The sequence below is a fragment of the Paramisgurnus dabryanus genome, chromosome 14 (genome assembly GCF_030506205.2).
Source record: "Paramisgurnus dabryanus chromosome 14, PD_genome_1.1, whole genome shotgun sequence".
NCBI lineage: Eukaryota > Metazoa > Chordata > Actinopteri > Cypriniformes > Cobitidae > Paramisgurnus > Paramisgurnus dabryanus.
In genome coordinates, this window is record NC_133350.1 from 8,305,683 (window position 1) to 8,324,254 (window position 18,572).

General features: G+C 36.9%; 1 protein-coding gene across 2 annotated transcripts in view; it reads left to right on the plus strand.

Annotated features, from left to right (window-relative positions):
- Positions 1-374: 374 nt before the first annotated feature.
- The window catches only part of cntnap5l (contactin associated protein family member 5 like), a 111,672-nt gene continuing 93,474 nt past the window's right edge, over positions 375-18,572 (plus strand). For both annotated transcript variants that reach the window (XR_010520901.1, XM_065241022.2), the window contains exon 1: positions 375-602. Coding sequence is in view for 1 of the 2 variants with exons in the window: in XM_065241022.2 (XP_065097094.1) it covers positions 500-602 (103 nt within the window). In the remaining variant the exon portion in view is untranslated. The remainder of the gene's footprint in view (positions 603-18,572) is intronic.

Genomic DNA, 18,572 nt, shown 5'->3' on the forward strand with positions numbered 1-18,572 from the left:
CAAATTAATTTTATTGAATTAAATTGAAACTGGAATTAAGATTATTTTTATTTTATGGATTATTGATTTTCATAATTTATTTCAATAAAAAGACTTAAAATCTTAAACCACTTTGCTTACCAGGTACATTAATCTCAATTTAAGAATTCTTAGTTAGTTATACTGCTAAACAAGACAAACACACTAAGTAAAACATTAATTTTTTTGCAGTGTACTATTTACTTTAGTAATAATATACAATATAGTAATGTACAGTATTTCTATTCCTTAGTATTAAGAAGAGAGAGAGAGAGAGAGAGAGAGAGAGAGAGAGAGAGAGAGAGAGCTTGCGCGCACGCAAGTGTTGGATCAGTCTTTCAGGAGGATCTGAGGAAACGGCGGGAGGCGCGCGCACTGTTGTAGCTGCACCTCATTTGTGGCGGGAGTCAAAACGCAACCTTCACGGGGCTTTAAACGGTTTTGTCCTAACGGCTGTAACGGTCGGAGGTACGTCAGAAGTATGGAGCGGACTACTTTATCAAATACGGGTTTCCACAACTGCATCGGAATTTTCCTCCTCACCACGTTGAGCGTTTTAACTTCAGTTTTATCAGCGAGCAACTGTAAGTAAATATTCTGTAACGTTACAAAATACTGCAAAACAATATGCCATGTCATTTTGCCTCATGTGAATTTGTTGTATAAAGTCAGTCAAGCTCATCATGGTAACATCAGCTTGTCAGGCTTGACAGAAATCACAGCATCAAAGCTGCAATGTGACTTAATTCATTGATTGATGTATACCCAACCGTATATGATTTTGAGATGAAGCAACAATAAACATTTATGCATATTGGGTAACTTTTCCTAAGTTAGATATAGTAGGATATTTTAAGCAATGAGGCATAACGTTGTTTTTTGTGTAAGTTAACTTTATACATAAAGTTTCTCGAATCTTGCATTTAGGTAGATGCATTATTTGTTTATTTATTTAGCATTTTGTGTTTCGCCGTTTATATGTGATCTGTTCAGACTCAAGTTGAAGACGTACCTCTGCACCACTGAGATTAGAAAAATTATCTGTAGTGCAAAACTCAAGGATTAAAGTTCTTCTAGTTGTCTATTTTGTATTCAAAGTATACCCCACATTTACGTCATACATCCAAGCATCAATGTAATATTAGGCCTATTATAGCACTGTACAACATGTCATTTTTGTGGCGAAAGAAGGTGAGATGTCCAAGTAACTACACATTAGTCATTATATGACACATACATTATCACAGTCGAGCCTACACAGAATGCAGAGGCTATAAACATAAAAAAATAAAAATGAAGAAAATTAAGCAGAAAGTATTACGTCAAAGAAATTGATTACAAAGATATAGACATTACTTTTCATAGCTTGTGTCATGAAAAGATTTAGAGGACGGTATCCTCGTCTTTCATGTTTAAGCGTTCTCTCCCTCGCTCATACAGGACGTGCACGCGCAGAAAATGCTCTGCTTGAAAAAGTCGCGCGATTGTTTACGATATCATTTTATCTGTTTGGAGTGCGCAATGGGAGGAGTACTGGAGAAAAGTGCTCGCAAACACTAAAGGTGCAGTCGAGTAAATGTGAGACTGCGTGCGAGTTTTGAGATGTTTGTGTGTTTCCCTGTGCAGTAAAGAAATTAGTTTTCGGTTGCCTTCATGGAGCGTATACATTTATTGATCGGAGTGTGCATGTATTGGAGTGCAGTAGGGTTAAATTGAAGTTGTGGTGTGCGGTAGAAAAGTGCGTGCGATTGTGTTATGCTTTAAGGTGGTCTACAGGTGTAACTTAGCCCGCATATTATCCATCCATCCAAAAATCATGTTTTATGATCAAATTAAAGTACCTGCTGGTTTACTCTTTTGGTGAAAAACTGAAGTACAGATCCATGGTCATACATGCTTTACTGGTGATATTACCCACAACTCACTGCAAGAGGGAGGAGTTAAGTGATGTTACGCTTAATTAATAAATTACATAAGTGATGCTTCGCTAAATTAAAGGCACAATATGTAGGATTTTCACCAATAGATGTCACTATTTCACAATAACAAAGGCTAAGCTTAAAGGTGCCAAAGAATGCATTGTAATTATATGTTAAATTGTTCTCTGATATCTACATTAAACAGGGATGTGATTTTTCCGGATTAATCCGGAATTCCGGATTTTCCGACCTGAAAATGTGACCTACGTGAATCATGCAGATATGTAAAAAAAATAATAATAAGGGGGGAGGGGGGTATCTCACAGCCGTCGCCATGGTAACCCGGGACGGAACCACAATCGCCGTCCCCGCGCAACAGGGCCACACCGGTGGCAGATGACAAAGAGATGCATTTTCCTTCCTTTCCAAGTATCAACAAGGACGTGTTTCTGACCGTTCGCAAATGGCGGATGGCGAAGTATGATATTCACCAATCAGACCCGATCGTTTCTCTCCTCTTTTCTCCTCATTTGCGACGTTTGGCTGTCACTCGCGTGACGCGAAACAAAGCGGCAAACATATACACGTCGGTTTACTTGGTGGATTTTGGAGCAGCAATTTTCACAGAAATGAGAGGAAAAACGAGCGCCATTGCAGAATATCCTGGTGGCGACTGGCGACTGAGAGAGGGACGATGCAACAATATTGGTTCCGAAAAAAGGCAAGGAAATAAGTTACCTCATCGAGCCTGGTTTAACCTAACTGAGCATTACATTCGTGCATGAAACCTGATCGACGAACACGGAGGGGCGGGAATCGCGGGACGGAGTGTTTCTTCAGGCTCCGGCGTGAATATAAATTTCTCTTCTAAAGTTCGGTAAAAACACATAAATGGCTTAAAATCTTGTTTAAGAATCTGTTTTATAATGAGAATCTCTCTTTCAGCGCGCCTACGTGTGTTTGCGCCGCGTGACAGCCGATTTGAATCTGACAGAGTTCGTCACTGTACATTAAAAAATCCCACACAGACATTACAGCGTAAATGCTAGGATTAAGATTGATTTTATATATAACAGATAATCTAGATACATTTACCCTAATAAGTTTTTAAAAACATGGTAATGTTTTAATGTTTTGCTTTAGTGTTTTAATGCCAGACAATCATTGAAATGAGGGAAAAATGAAGAGAAAGGCAGCAGATATAGCATCCTTCTTCAGAAAGAGTAGCAAGAAGCAGCCAAACAAATCTTAGTAAAATACATTAAAGTAGCCTTCAAAATTCACATGATTCACATGAAAAAACATGGAGGTTGAATTATGACTATAAATTGTATGTTAATCTCAATTCATTTTAATAAAAATTAAATTATTGTAGCAATTGTATGTTACATTATTCTGATTAACACACTATAATACTTAAAAGTATTTTAAGGTTGGATGATAGAGATTTTATATGCCACCCCAGAGTAACTGCTGGCCCCTGCCTGGCCACCCCTATGAAAAAATCCCTTGGTCTGCCACTGATTAGCAAAACTCAAAAAATACATTATATTATAAATCTTTACCCAGACAAGTGACTTTTGTGCATGGACAAGTGAAACACAAATTTACTTGTCCGAAGGACAAGTTCCTCAAAAAGTTAATGTCAAGCCCTGATAAACATATTACAACAATTTACGATTAACTTAGAATAATAGTAAACTTCATTATTGTTAATATTGTGACTCTTGATGAGTCTTGATGACGTATGCAGCTTAGAAATGCGACCTCCGGAAGGCTGCAGACTTAGGATTGAGAAACGGCCTCTGTATCATCGTTTGTTTCAAAGGTTTCGTGTGTTTAAAGTTTTAAGGTTGACCAGTTTGATTAAAATAAATAGCACCTGCACTTTTTTGTACAATTACTTCTATTTATTAGTGTCAACCTTCTATTGTTCATGTTTAACAGCTAACAAAGTTACTCATCTACAGGGGTCTAAAATTAGAAAAAGAGACCTTTAAGACACTTTATTATAACTAATGGTCCTGTGTAGCACATTTTACAGATATTTGTATTAAAATAATACTCTGGTAAAAATAGAAGTACTGATTTAACTTCTTTACACAAGTAAAAGTATCAAAGTACAGGCTTGGAAATTTATTTAAAGTATAAAATTAAAAGTAGCCATGCCTTTAGTTCTTTATAAGCCATTGCCTACATTTTATTTGGATGTCGGCAAAATAGGCCCTCTTTTGACATGAACATTTGCATGTTGCACATTTAGCTGTTGAAGTGCAAATGCAAAACAAAAATAAGTTAAAACATATTTTTTTATCATGGTTGTTGATATAGAGAGAGGTGGTGATGGAGCAGTGGACAAGACACTTGCTTTTGATTCCCACTGTTACACATCCACCAAATAAGTTGTTATGTGTCATACTGTACAAAAAAGTAGCATGTTGCACATCTAGCTGTAAAATGAATTAAAATGTGTTTTTTTGTTCAAATAAGTTGTTATGGGTCCTACTTTACTATCCGTATAGATCCGCCACCACTTTGATTGGCGTGTGTGTGTGTGGGGGGGGGGGGGTCTCAATATATTTTCCTGCTTTTTTGTCCTTAGCCAATCACATGCCTGATTAAAGGTATGTGGCTTTTTTAAGTTCAAAAATTATCCGACGGTTTTACATGTCCATTAACCACCCTAGGAATTAGCATTAGAATGAAACGGTCTATTATTACTTTATTTAAAAGGGTCATGATGAATAATAATGTTGAGCTCTGCTCTGATTGCCTGTTTCACAGAGCAGCTCCTTCAGTAGCTCCCTGTGTGTGTAAACAGACCGTTTAAGCCTGGATTTTTTATGATTTTCACAAAAGTTTAATGCCTTCCAGAAAATGTTTTTCTTTAAATATACATACAATATATCAAATGAAAGAACAGACCCTCTGCTTTCAAACAAAACATTTTTCATCCTACCTTTATTTGTTCTCTTTTTATAACCTCTCGAATATGGGTAGGTTTCTTAATTGCGTTTTTGTGTTTTTAATAGAGATCAGATTTAGAGATATGATCAAAACATACAAAGAGTTTGACATTGTTTGTTTACACACTGTATGTCCTAAGAGGATACTTCCGGGTTTTTTAAGTTGTGTAAGATAATAGGGGCAATACGGATTACCGGAAAAACTCGGCATTGGCAGGGAAGTGTTTTCTCTTAATAGACTAGTCAATGGCGGGGAAAGGGTTAACTAACATATAGTGCTAACTCATCAGTCACAACTTTGTTTTTAGCATTGTAACAACATTTATTCCAATTTAATGTGTAATTTAAAGGCAGGGTCCCTGATATCTGAAAGCCGATGTTGACATTTGAAATCACCTAAACAAACACACCCCTACCCAACAGAATCTGGACCATCTTTTGATAGACCCACCCCACACATACGCCAACCAGGCAATGATGTCGTTTAGTAGACACGCACCTTACTGCTGATAGTCGACCCGGCTCCCTTTTCCTAAGCGTTTTTCAGAAATCGTGCACTCCGCCTTTAATGTTGGGGCGTACATCTCGACTGTAACATCACAGTTGGTGTTATGTTGAGATTAGCCTCTTTTCCAGCAACCTTTTAAATGCACAAGGACAAAGTTTACATTAGAAGGAGGAACTAATCGTGTTTTAGGCTCACAATATGTCATTATCATGTACATAACTCTTAATATTAATCTATGCCTAGGTAAATACAGTTTCCCATTCTACGGCACCTTTAATTATGTTATGAAGGTGAGTGGACCAATGGGAGATGAATGGAATTCGTTAATGGATGAGATATTGAATTAATGTTTTTACCTGTATGTTTGATCATATTATTGCCATCTTAATGAATTAGCCACAAGGCACAACAGCCACAGGTTAGATGCAGTATAATCGGCACTTCCACATTTGTCCACTCGTGTTGCCATAGTTTCCACAACCCGAAACTGAGGATAGCATGGTTATAAAGTCACTAAAAGGGTGACAAATACAAGGGAGACAAGGGACAAGCCATTATTAAAAAAAGAATTAACAAATCTTAGGAACTTTGGGGATAATGTAAGTTCACAGCTCCATGAAATATATAACACTGCACATTGTTTTTATAGATTTTAATAAAAGAATCTCACATAAATTAAAATGTATTGTAAGAATTAAAAAGAAGTAATCAATGAAGATAAATGGAAATGCACGTAGCAGTTGTATTTTGATTAGAATAATTGATCACACTAAAAGTCTAATATGATTGGTTACTTCTGTTATGCTTATGTCCCTGTACTTGCATATTATTTTGCTACTATATGCACTATAATAACATATTAATAAACATATTTACTATACCATAACAAAAATATTACATGGGTCAAACTGAAAAAATACGGAAAACATATGAACCAAGGTTCTAAGAAATGTATTCCTTGCGATTTAATTTTACTCTTTAAACAACACACATGTAAATAATGGTCACAGTTTTTCTGATTATGTCATAGGGTAAAATGTATGGTTTAATAAATGATTAACACTGTGATTGGCATTATGAATTTGAAAATAAAAACAGTACAAAATGTCATAGTTTTAATAAACAGGTGGCAGGATTTGGTCAACATTTCATAAAAAATACAGCATCAGGTATTCTGTTCACTTCAGCCCTTTCACGGAGAGTAACATAAATTCAGAATGATACAGAAAACATACTAAATAAACAAGATCAAAATTACGGCGATCTGAGAGGTAAGAGTGTAAGTGGGAAATAAAAATTATCAAATGAAAAACTACAAAAGATACCATAGGATTTATTATAGTAAACTGTAGTAATACATTTCACAACAACCCCTACACATCATCAATTTCAGAACGCGAAACATAATGGTGGCCTCCATAGGTTAAAATTAGTATTACATGTTGGTTTTTTGTGATGAAAATATTCAATGAAAATATTTAATGTGTTTCTATCAATTAATTTTAGGAGTAGAAGGCAAATATCAATATAAGTCTTCATAGTCAGGGTATTTTTTAAAGGACATCAGGGCTCAACATAAAGGACTGCCTGGTGGTCCGGAGCAAGCATGAGAGACTTTTTGGGCCAACAAAAAGTATTGTCACTTGCCCGATCGGGTCAGTGCTTCACCCTCAGTCACTAAAATATATTTTCATCAATGTATATTATTTAACATCTTGGAAGCAGACATTTACTTGGGTAAAACACGACGAAAGAAACAATGCAATATTTTTTCACAGTTTGCTATCAGTTTACATGTAATGCAGCAAAGTTGGGAGCTTTTTTTCGTTAGATAATGTCTGTTGTATATGTACAGTATACAATTATATTTGACTCTTGAATTATTATTTTTAAATATGTGACACTGACATTGTTTATTGGGGCATGAAAACATGAACCACAGTATAAAAAAATTGCATTGAGCCCTGGACCCACAGGTCACATGACAATAAAAAACATGGAAGATGCATTATGTCCTAAATGTGCACCCACACATACTATAAAGAACATTATGTTTTAATAATAAAGCAGTAGGTACTAGTAGGTATCTACTTCAGTATGTACTATCGAATGAAGTAGTTTTGGACACAGCGACAGCATTTGTTTTGGTATGTTTTAGAGAAGTGTGTAAGTTTGTTATTGTTTAGTGTGCAGCAGAGCAGTGTGCTTTGGGTTTCAATAAAGGAATGTGATGATGTGCAGTGGAGGAGTGTATGAACGTGATTGATTTGTGAGTGTTTGGGAAAGAGGAACGCTGCTGTCTAAGAGCAGTCTTCACCGCCCATGTCAGGTAGAGGTGCTGCAGCTTCTGTAAGACAGAGAAGTGCCGTTTAACTTGCTTCCTGCTGAGAACGAAAGCTCTCTGCAGTTTTCAATCTGTCTCTCACAGATTTCAGTGCCCTCAAACAGGTGTGTGAGTGATTGAACTCTTGAGCCCTTGCAAGGAGAAAATAACTCTCCTTTAAATAAGTTTCACTTTTGAAAAAATGCTATGAAATAGACGTAACGTTGAGATTTGGACTATATATTAAAAATCTCATAGTAAGCAGACCTGATTGTTTTTAACAAAATGGCAGACAGCAGTATATTTTGTATATTTGTATGCAAATTCGCTGTGACAAGGTGATAATGTGACAAAGCTTGTTTGGTATTAAAGCACAGAAAAGACTGGTGCCAATTTTAAATGGAAGTGTAATTTCTTAGTCTAGGTGTTTATATATTTCATGCAGATGCTTTAATGACCATATGAATATTCATTAAATTGATCTGGAGTGCATTTGTATTAGGATGGAGGAATTGCTTATTTGCCAGCGCAAAACTATATCAATGCTGTGTATTTGTCAGTTCGTTGAGCTCTTTTTTAAAAATCGAAACCATGCTTACATTGGCCTTCAGCTGTTTATGTAAATTAAAAAATTTAGACAGCCAAGTCAGCCTGAATTATACTTCGCCTGTTTACTTCTGACTAATGTTTACTACTAACTTTACTAGTGAGTGTTACATATGTCTTGTGGGTGTTTACGGTGCATTTATCAGTAGTTTTTCTCAGCATCTGTGGGACGCTAGAGGGACGCATGGTATTTTTTAATTACCTGTTTTTCAAATAGGCCACTTTGTTAAAACCTGGCAACATCATTGCCTAACAGCAGTCTCACAACTCAATTGAACAAAATTAGAAAGTAAAATATATAAAAATAGGCTATTCATATACCAATTTCAGGAACTCACATGTTCAGCACACTGAGCTGGGTGCGAATTTGAGAGAGGGATATATTCCTAAACCCCCATAAGGTATTCAATTAAAAAATGGTTTTAAACCTAAATGCCAGGGCCTATTTGTTATCCTCCAGCAGATCCAACTCTCAGTGTCGGTGTACTGAATTGTTTAAAATCTGAAGTGACAGCATAGTTTAGAAAAGCTTGAAAACAGACATTTAAGCCAAAACATATATGGAAATGAGAGGCAGTTCTTGTTTCCCTAAACTGTACATTAAATATGCATGTTAATAAATTAAACCCCACAAATCCAAAGCACTGAAGGTTTAAAATAACAGCAGGAGAAACATGTAAATAATCACACGTCTTATACAATTCTTGGAATATTTGTGTCAGTGGAGCTGACATGACATCTAAAATAATCAAAATTCAGTGTATGTCTACAAAGAGATGTGCAATTGTTTATTGCTGACCCTTAAGCCTCTGGTCCAATCAGAGATTTCCACAGAACAACTCAGACGTTTGGCTAAATCCCAAAGGAATTATTGTAAAACTACTATGAGTGTTAACAACACATTGGATTTCAAAATACCTAATGTAATGTCTTTGTTTGGACTGTGTCCTCTGCATTTATTTTTGCTGCTGGTGCATCCTCCAAAAGATCATGTTATGATGAATGGGATTGGGATGGTTTTGTGTATTGGGGTTTAGTGTTATTGTGAGGTATTACAATATGAGTGACATCTTGATAACATACAGTACTCCTGAGTAAGAGACTTCATCTCATGTTATGGTATGTATGATGACAGATGTGTACAGCTACATCTTCTCAACTTCCAGACATTGAGAGTTGAGCACGCATCCCACACAGTGTGAGGCAGACATGCTAAGCATTGCTGGATTGCCACTTGGGAGGAAGCTCAGCCCATAATTTGCTACTTTCAGACTTGCCTCTTTAGCACGACTCTTTTTGCCCCAACTCTTGAAACGATACTTGATCAACCTTGAACAGTTTTAGAATAAAGCTTATATCTACTTTAATGAGAGATGACTGAAAATTAGATTTTTGCAATTAAATTGTCAGATAAGCAGACACAGAAAAGAATTTGTGTGCAGGAGCATTAGATGTAAACTGCTCACAATTGACTCATTAGTAGTTCGCAATGTTTACATTTTTATAGTTTGCTCAAAACAATCAGGACAGTACAATAATATGTTTTCTAAGCCATTATGCTTTTAGTTTTGAAGTTAGTTTTTTTCTAAATTAACTTAATTACTTCTACAGTCCCCTGAATTGCTCCTCAGTGTCTATAACATCAGCTCTGTATATTTAATCATTTTTGTCCTAATAGCCGCAGAGTGTTTGGGAATTTTTTGTTGTTCAGAAAAAAGAAAGGGGGGCTTAGTAACTGCTTAGTTACTAAGACAAGTTTAGTGTCATCTATGTGAGTATGGCTTATGTAGAGGTTCTAGTATTTTATATGTTGCAAGTTAATGTTCTTTACGTTTGGCTGCATCTTTCTCTCTGAAAAAATTTTCTCTTTGAATTTTAGAGAATATGAAGAGTTTGGTTCCAAAACGCGATAAACTCCATAAAATTAGTTACCGCAAAAAGTCAGTATTAAAAAGTCAATTCTTCATTTTACGCAATATCCGATATTCGCCATGTTATTTTGTCATCTTTTCTCCCTTTTTTCCAAACCGCAACAAATGCCAGTCCTCCTTCTTTGCAGAATGCAATAAATCCGCTTAACCAATCACAGCGCACCATTTCACGCATTGTAAACAATTATGATGGCGCTTTGAATAGGAAATCCTAGAAAAATACATAACTTCTTTTAATTTTGATGGCATTGATACACCTGTGGTTGTTTTCTGTGGCGGGGAAGAAATGTAAACCATCAAAATCAAATCATTTATGTGAGAGGCACACAGGCGAAGGAAAAATGTCGGCTGTTGCTTGTTCTCACACGACAGCATCAAGCTTCTGTCATGCTAACTAGGGATGCTCATATCAGTTAATTTTCCCGACTGACAACCGTAGCTTCTAAACCGAACATTAACCGTTAACTTATAAGATTTTAATATGAAATTGTCATTGAGTAAAAATACAGTTGACGGTTGTCTGTGAACTAGTAAAAACAAAACATTTAATTTGAACGTGCAAACAGCAGCGACAGATCAACAACAGAACCAGGATTCATACATTATCAGTTATTCACGCAACATTACCTTATTAAAAAGCACGCATTCGGTCCAGAGGATTAATATCCAAAGGGCAGATTGTCTCCGTTTCATCTACCACAGTGGTCATTTCTAAAGCAGGATGCTTTTCAGAAAGTTTTGGTTTTGCGTCGTCTTTCTCCGTTTGTGCAAAAAGAGAGATGTTTATGGTTAGGGTAAGAGGCCATCAGCGAACGTCTGTCCGAATGTGCACGAGACGGACCGCGTCATCTTGCGCGGACACGCGCGCGTCTCCGTTCAGATTCCAAACACACATACAAATGATTTCTCATACAAATTATTACTTTATCAGACCATCAGGGCAGCAATCATTTGTGTCATTTACAGGACATTCACAAATTAAAGATAGAAAAGTGGCGAAATGTCTGTCAGCTCATAACGACACGCATCATGTATTAACAATTTTTTTTTTATTTTAACTGATAATGTTAATCGGTCATAAATTCTTACCTTCGGTTAATGGTTAAACGGTCAATGTGAACATCCCTAATGCCTACACAATGATTACACTGATTTTATGATTTTATGAAAAACTTTCCATTATTTTATTCGAAGTCAACGAAATCGAGCAGGACCAAAACATTTTACCGCTGATCGCTGTCAAAAAGGTTCAGTTACGACGTCCCAAAGATGACTGCAGCAATGACAGCAGTGGCGAAGCTACGGGTGGGCCTGGCCGGGCCCGGGCCCGCCCACTTTGAGTTGTGGCCCACCCAATCAGAAGGCCATTTTCCAGAGAAATGTGTAAATAATTTAACAAAAATAAATACTAGTACTAAGAATATACGTCTTATCACACTATAATTTCATATGTGTAATACAATTATAAATATAATTAAAATATAAAATTTAAGTGCAAGTTTGCATGTTCAGTCAGTTTCGCAGTTTTCTTTTACCCTATTGGTGCACACGCTTGTCAACATGAAACGTTGAATATGATTCGTCAGTCATTGTTAGTTCCGCCTACGCGCGATTGAACTGAATTTGAAAACAGCGAGTCGGAAATCATCAAGTTTAACAACCTTTCCACGATGACATCTGCTTATGGCTGTTTACTTTTGGAGACGGAGACTATTACATCACTCATGGAAATGTTGGATTACTGAGGACATCTTTTCAAACGTCAACAAAATGAAACGAGCACGTATTACGTTGATAATGACTTCATGCTGTGTTGAAAGACTGTTCTTCACCACATATTGTATAAAAAACCTATAACGTTACGCTCATCGATGATAAATGCTCGTCTGAGAAATGTATTTCTGCTTTTCTTTGCGCGAAGGGACATTATGATCATATTGGACTTTGTTATTATGAACCAGAAGCCCCGTCTCAGACTACAGGACGTGTAATGGTGAGTTTAGACATTTTCTTAATGTTTATAGTGGTGTCATTATTATTTACAGTTTATAGTCAGGAGTATTACTCCAATCAACTATTTAGGGGGCTGTATGATTTAATGTTGTTGGAATATTTACACTTAAATGACAACACATGCAATTTTGTATTGCGCCATGTTGTTTGATGGCCATTGTCTCATTAAATAACAATCTTTCGAACGAGTTCTTTAGTAAAATCACTACCTGTTGAATCTGTCGTAGCCTATGACGCTTTCACGTCATGCATTTTGCTGAGGAGGAATGACATATTGTTCGGATCTACGTTCACGCAACGTAAATAACGTAAAAACTAATTCCGTTACTAATTCAGTTTATGTTGAGTTCTGTGTTTTCAAGTGGATTAATAATTTGGTGGGGCACTGCTCATAGACTGTATAAAACAGGCACAGCCCCACCTGCCCATATCCTGTAGACAAGCTGGTTGGTTGTTTTATAAATTTCCCCTTGAAACATTGTGCTGCCTGCATGGCATTAAGGTAACTTGGCTTAGGTAGCGTGCACCAAAGCTTTTAAACCCGGCTGAAAACGCCTGGAGGACGCCAAATGCCAGCTGTTTTTTCAGCCAAGCGCTTTGGTTGCTGTGATACTTGAGCTGTGAGCCGGTTGGTTGTTGTGATATTAGTCCCGCCCTTTCACCCACTGTGATTGGACGGCTGTGTGAAAACTTACATTGACAAGCTAAGCTTTTCATCCAGAGTTGAATATTTTTAGACCACAGCATGGAAAAAATGGACAGCTGCTGGCTGTTTTGAAAAAAGCCGCACTTACATTGGGGGAAAATATATATGCCGGCCATGGGCGTAAACACTCCCAATTTATGTACATTCTATGCTTTGCCCACCCTGTTTTATAAAGGCCCACCCACTTGAACATTTCTGGCTTCGCCACTGAATGACAGTGTTCTTAATATGACAAAGTGTTTTGATTAATGCCATTAATGTTTAATCAGTGTACACCACAAGTCAACTAAATGAAAATAACATGGCAAAGATGAATGCACATTTATATATAATTTCAATAGACTTATAGCATTTTGAAAAAAAAAACTTTTTATTGAATGAATTATTGCATTTGTGGAAAAATGTATCAGATTTTAGAATAAATCTTTAAAAACCAAATCATGGATTTGACTTTTAATGTTATTATAACCTAAAAATGCTATGTGAAAGATTGTAACAGAAAATAATGGTTTTCATCTTGTCACTTTCTTGGTATAGAAAACACATGTTTACCCAAATTAGTCAAAATGGATTTATTGGCCCTCATTTATCAAAAGTGCGTACACCAAATTTCCAGCGTACACCTTGCGTACACCCAAAACCACGGTGACTTTGAGATTTATCAATATGGACGTTGGCGTACGGCACGCTTTACCTGATGTTTCAGAGCGAGCATGTGAATGGAGCTTAGTGGGAGCGGAGCGTTGAGCGGTGCGGTAATATTACCATCAAAGCGCCTTTCCGAAAATTCCGCTCCCTCAGCACCGCTCGTTGAACCCAGAACGCCCTTTGATAATTTGCTAGTTCGAGAATCTGTAAAAACGTCTAGCAATAAGTTATGGAATTCAAGCCTATACATAAATGTAAAGTAAAAATCAAAGTTAAGATTGAGCAGGAAGAAAAAATTGAAAGGGACTGCGGAGAGACTGTAAAGAGTTAGCAAATATTCTTCATGGAATCTGAAGCGGCACATTGCAAGAAAGCACAAGGATGTGCTACGAAAACATGGTAATGCAATAAAAGGTAAGCTAGTTACGTACCATTCGATGATAAATAAATACAGATGAGGTAAGGTAAAATGCTTGTGTTGAATGGAGCCGTAAATCCGATCATGATGACATGCGGACAAAATTATGGCCACGAATAATTTTTTATGCTATGGACACTTCTTTTTCTTATTTAGTCTAAAGTATGGCCATAAATTTAGAATTTGTTCCCAATATTCAACAGTTTGTTCCTTGGAATTAATTATTATAATATTTAGAATATTTCGTAATTACTATTACAATTATTATTACTTCAAATTATGAATTAGCTTAGCTAAAACATGTGGATGTCGTGGAAACAAATTGTTAATTTGCATTATATCCGGAGCTCCGTATCAAACTGGATCTAAGATACAGCTAACAAACAACTGTATGTAAATACAGAACAACACACTACAAAAGTTACTACATCATTTTAAAATATTATATAAAAAAAATTAACTGAACCATTAAGCAGACATAGAATTTAGATGTAGGCAACAGTAAATAATAATAATAATAAATAAACATTCTTCTAAATATCAATTAATAATAAAATTAATAATAAGAATATTACAAATTGTCATCCAATTATTAATGTGTCTTTAATCCCACTCTTTAAACTGCCAAATAAAACAATTTTGTTTCTTTTCACTTCCCCGGATTCTCTTCTTTGCCGTCTTTCGTGTGTCAATGGCGTAAAATGAGGGCATGGGGGAGGCGGAGACTTGAATTTATATGGGCTTGTTATTCTAATGACGCTAGTTTTCGGCCGCGGCATTTATGAAGGGCAGATATTGCGTACACCTGAATATCAACGGTACGCACAGTTTCATAAATCAGGCGGTGAGAGGAGTGTAAGCATAATCTTACGCCAACATATACGCCCGTTTCTACGCAAGAATGATAAATGAGGGCCATTGTGTTTTGGAACCAAACTCTTCATATATTCTCTGTGAATATTTCTGTGGATATCTTTGCACAAACTGCAGTTCATCGACTGGCTTCTAGAAACCAAAAGGGAGTCAATGGCATTTTTTGTAAGCCTAATCTGCATAATTCATAAGTCCATATATTTTACATTTTATGGTCCACATATGACACTTCTGTGTGACGCTTCACAAACACAGCTTATGATATATTTTATATTATGTTTTATGTACAGCTGAGCATACTGTACAGTAGGTGAATTTTAGACCAATACTTTTTCCAGTGGGATAAGCCATCCAGGGATTTTGCAGGTTTATAAACCAAGGCATCGACAAAATGTCTTTTGATATGCTGTGTCTGGTCAGAACTTACACTGTGAGGAAGAGTTGCTCTTATCATTGTTGCTTTTTTCAAAATGCCTATAGGCCATGAAAAACCTGTTAGTCCCCTTTAATGATAATGGTGATAAAAATGCTCTAAGCCCAATAGTAACAGGACCAATTGTCTAGAAAACATACCGGTGAGCTAAATGAGGTTTGTCTCATTAATCTCCCTATCTCTCTCTGTGCTGATGTTAAAGGAATGTGCTAGATCACTTTCTTTAAGAAAACCACACGGATGAGAGAGAGATTTTGGCGAGAGGGATGTCTCTGGGTCCTAAGCCCAGTCACACGCAAATGAAGATCAAAGAAGGCAGGCGGGGATTTAACAGAGATTAAAGCAAAGTGAAGGACAAACAAAATCCTACCGAGTTTTGATGAGGCGGAAATTAAGGCCGCGGCTCAACGTCAGATGAATACAAACAAACAAAGCGGCTGGCAAACGACATCTTAAAAAGGGATAAAAGACATGCATACACACAACTTATTGTCAGCTGCTCTGACAGCTGATCCTCTCAAATATTTTGCCTGTCAAATCTGTTTTTAGTCCAGGAGCAAATTTGAAGGGAGAATGTTTCATCATTAGATGACAAAAGGTTGCATGTTACTTTCACATCTTACGCCGAATTTCATCAATACAAGCCCAAGCAGTGTTTGGAATATGGATTTTTCACATCTCTATTGAAAAAGCATGCATACAAGCCCAGCATGTACAGTAGATGCTTTGTAAAAATTACATCATACACCAAACTGCTAAAACCAGAGCTTAATGGCCTGGATGTTATTTATCAGGCAGTCCTATCACGGTTCCTATTTACACTGCAAGTACTACTGTCATTCTGTGGGGAGATGATTTAAACAATGCCTGGCGGAAACACTGTGGAAACCCGTTAATCTGCCATTAATCTCACACCTTAATCAGCGCTATCGTGGCGGCCCATCAGATGGGTGATCGATCCCGCAAGCTATAAATAGCTTAAAGCAGTGTGGTCTAAACAACTCTATGACGTGATAAACGTTCATTACACCTGCTAGCTTGAGGTGTTAGGACATCTTGTTCTACCCCATCTCTTCTTTCTGTATTGCACATATTACTTCCTCTTTTTTTTAAACCTCCCAGCTTTGTATTCAATTGTTAAACTTTGTTTAATGATTATTCAATGTGCCATTTTTTATTTTTCTTAGTAGTCGCTGACCATCAGCTCTTCAATTTAAAGGAAAACACCACTGTTTTTCAAAATTTTACTATTTTCTTACCTCAACGTAGAGAAATTAATACATACCTATCTTTTTTTTCAATGCGTGCACTTAATCCTTGTACAGCGCGTCGTGAATGTGTTAGCATTTAGCCTAGCCCCATTTATTCCTTAGGATCCAAACAGGGATGAATTTAGGAGCCACCAAACACTTCCATGTTTTCCCTATTTAAAGACTGTTATAGGGCTGCAGCTATCGATTCTTTTTGTAATCGATTAATCTAGCACTGAATCGATCAATTAATGGAGTAATCGGATAATTTTTTTGTGTGTTTTTAAACAACCAAAACAAATAATGCATAACGAAAATGACTTGGCTGTAAAATGTTCAAGCATTTGGCTTTTATTTCTAAAAAAACAGAGGTATTTGGCTCCAAGAAATAAGCCTATTTATTTCAATTTTTTACCCATTTAGTGTTTATAAGTGCCAGTGCCAACAAATAAAAACTTTAATTTATTAATATGCACAACTGGTTTCATGCTGTAATCTAGCCCTGACATCAAAGTTAATATCTGGTTTATGTACATTTCTACACCTGCAGCATTTACCATTAGGCTTTTAACATATAATATATCATTTCTGGGATGAGCCTATTTGCTATGGTAACAACCTGTGTGTATGCTCGCACGTGCACTTGTGTTTGTGTGTGTGCACGCGTTCTGTGCGTGAGGAAGAGTGACACCCCAGTCAGACGTTCAGTTGCTTCATTGCATTTTGGTACTGCAGAAATACATACATTACTTTTCAATAGAACGCTGCATTTGGTTTGCATCACTTGCATTGCGGTGCATTTTAGGTTAAGAATCCGTTCGAAAAATCACAACATCACGTCCCGCTGTATACAGGGAATGCATGCTGAAATTATTGTTGCGTGGCTACATAAAAGTTTAAGCATATGTGATGCATTGCGCGATCGGTCTGACTTGCGTGAGAGAGAATAACTTCCTTATGCTAAACTCCAATAAGACAGAGATTATTATTATTGAACAGAATATGTCAGATTACAAGTTGCCCATATATGATTGCACTGTGGTGCCGTTTTTTGGTACACACACCTGTATTGCATGCGTGTGAAGGGGTTCGTTTTTAATCTATACTGTCCTGCAATTGAACGTGAATACGTTTACTACTTAAAAACATCAAAGCTAAACATCATATCTAGTCAAACCGCATAACGACATCGCTACAAATACAGTATGGGATTAAAATCAACGGAAGCTACGTTACCTTGTTTCATCGACGCTTGGTGAAACAGCAGTGGATGTTTTCGGTTCAGATGCTGAATGTAATGATAATGTAATGATCCCAAACTTTAGACATTCTCTCTCTGCCGTTTATGGACATATTTGCTCCGCCATCGCGCCAACTAAATTCAAAATGTACCACGCGCTATGATGTGCTTCCTGAACATTGAACAACGGTCCGTGTGAATCAGATCTCGGCGCGTGTAGTGCGCGTCATAGGAATTTAACGAGGCTTCGAGGCAGAATTTTTGCCTCGAGGAATTTTTTGAATCGAGTAAATCGAGTAACTCGATGAATTGTTTCAGCCCTAGACTGTTACTTGAGTAAGTATGTTGGCACAAAATAAAACGTGGCATTTTTAAGTGGATAAAAATGGGAACGATATTGTATGGCGCGCAGTAATATCAACACTCCTGACTGCTTTTGTACCTTTTTTTCTAAGAGTGTACAGGGTTTCCCGCAGAAAATTTGTTAGTAAAGGTGGTAGGGTTGTGCAGGTGGGCAGGCCGGGGCGTGGCAATCAAAGGGGCAGGGTGTACGCGTCATGATGAAAATATTTTATTTAAAACACTCAAAAAACACACAGTGACAGACCTCTCATTTCAGCCATGTGGCGTTTGGTGGATTTTTTTTGGACAGCCTAGTTAAGGTGGTAGGGTAACCCAGCTAAGGTGGGCCGCCCGAACTTAAAAATGCTGTGGGAAACC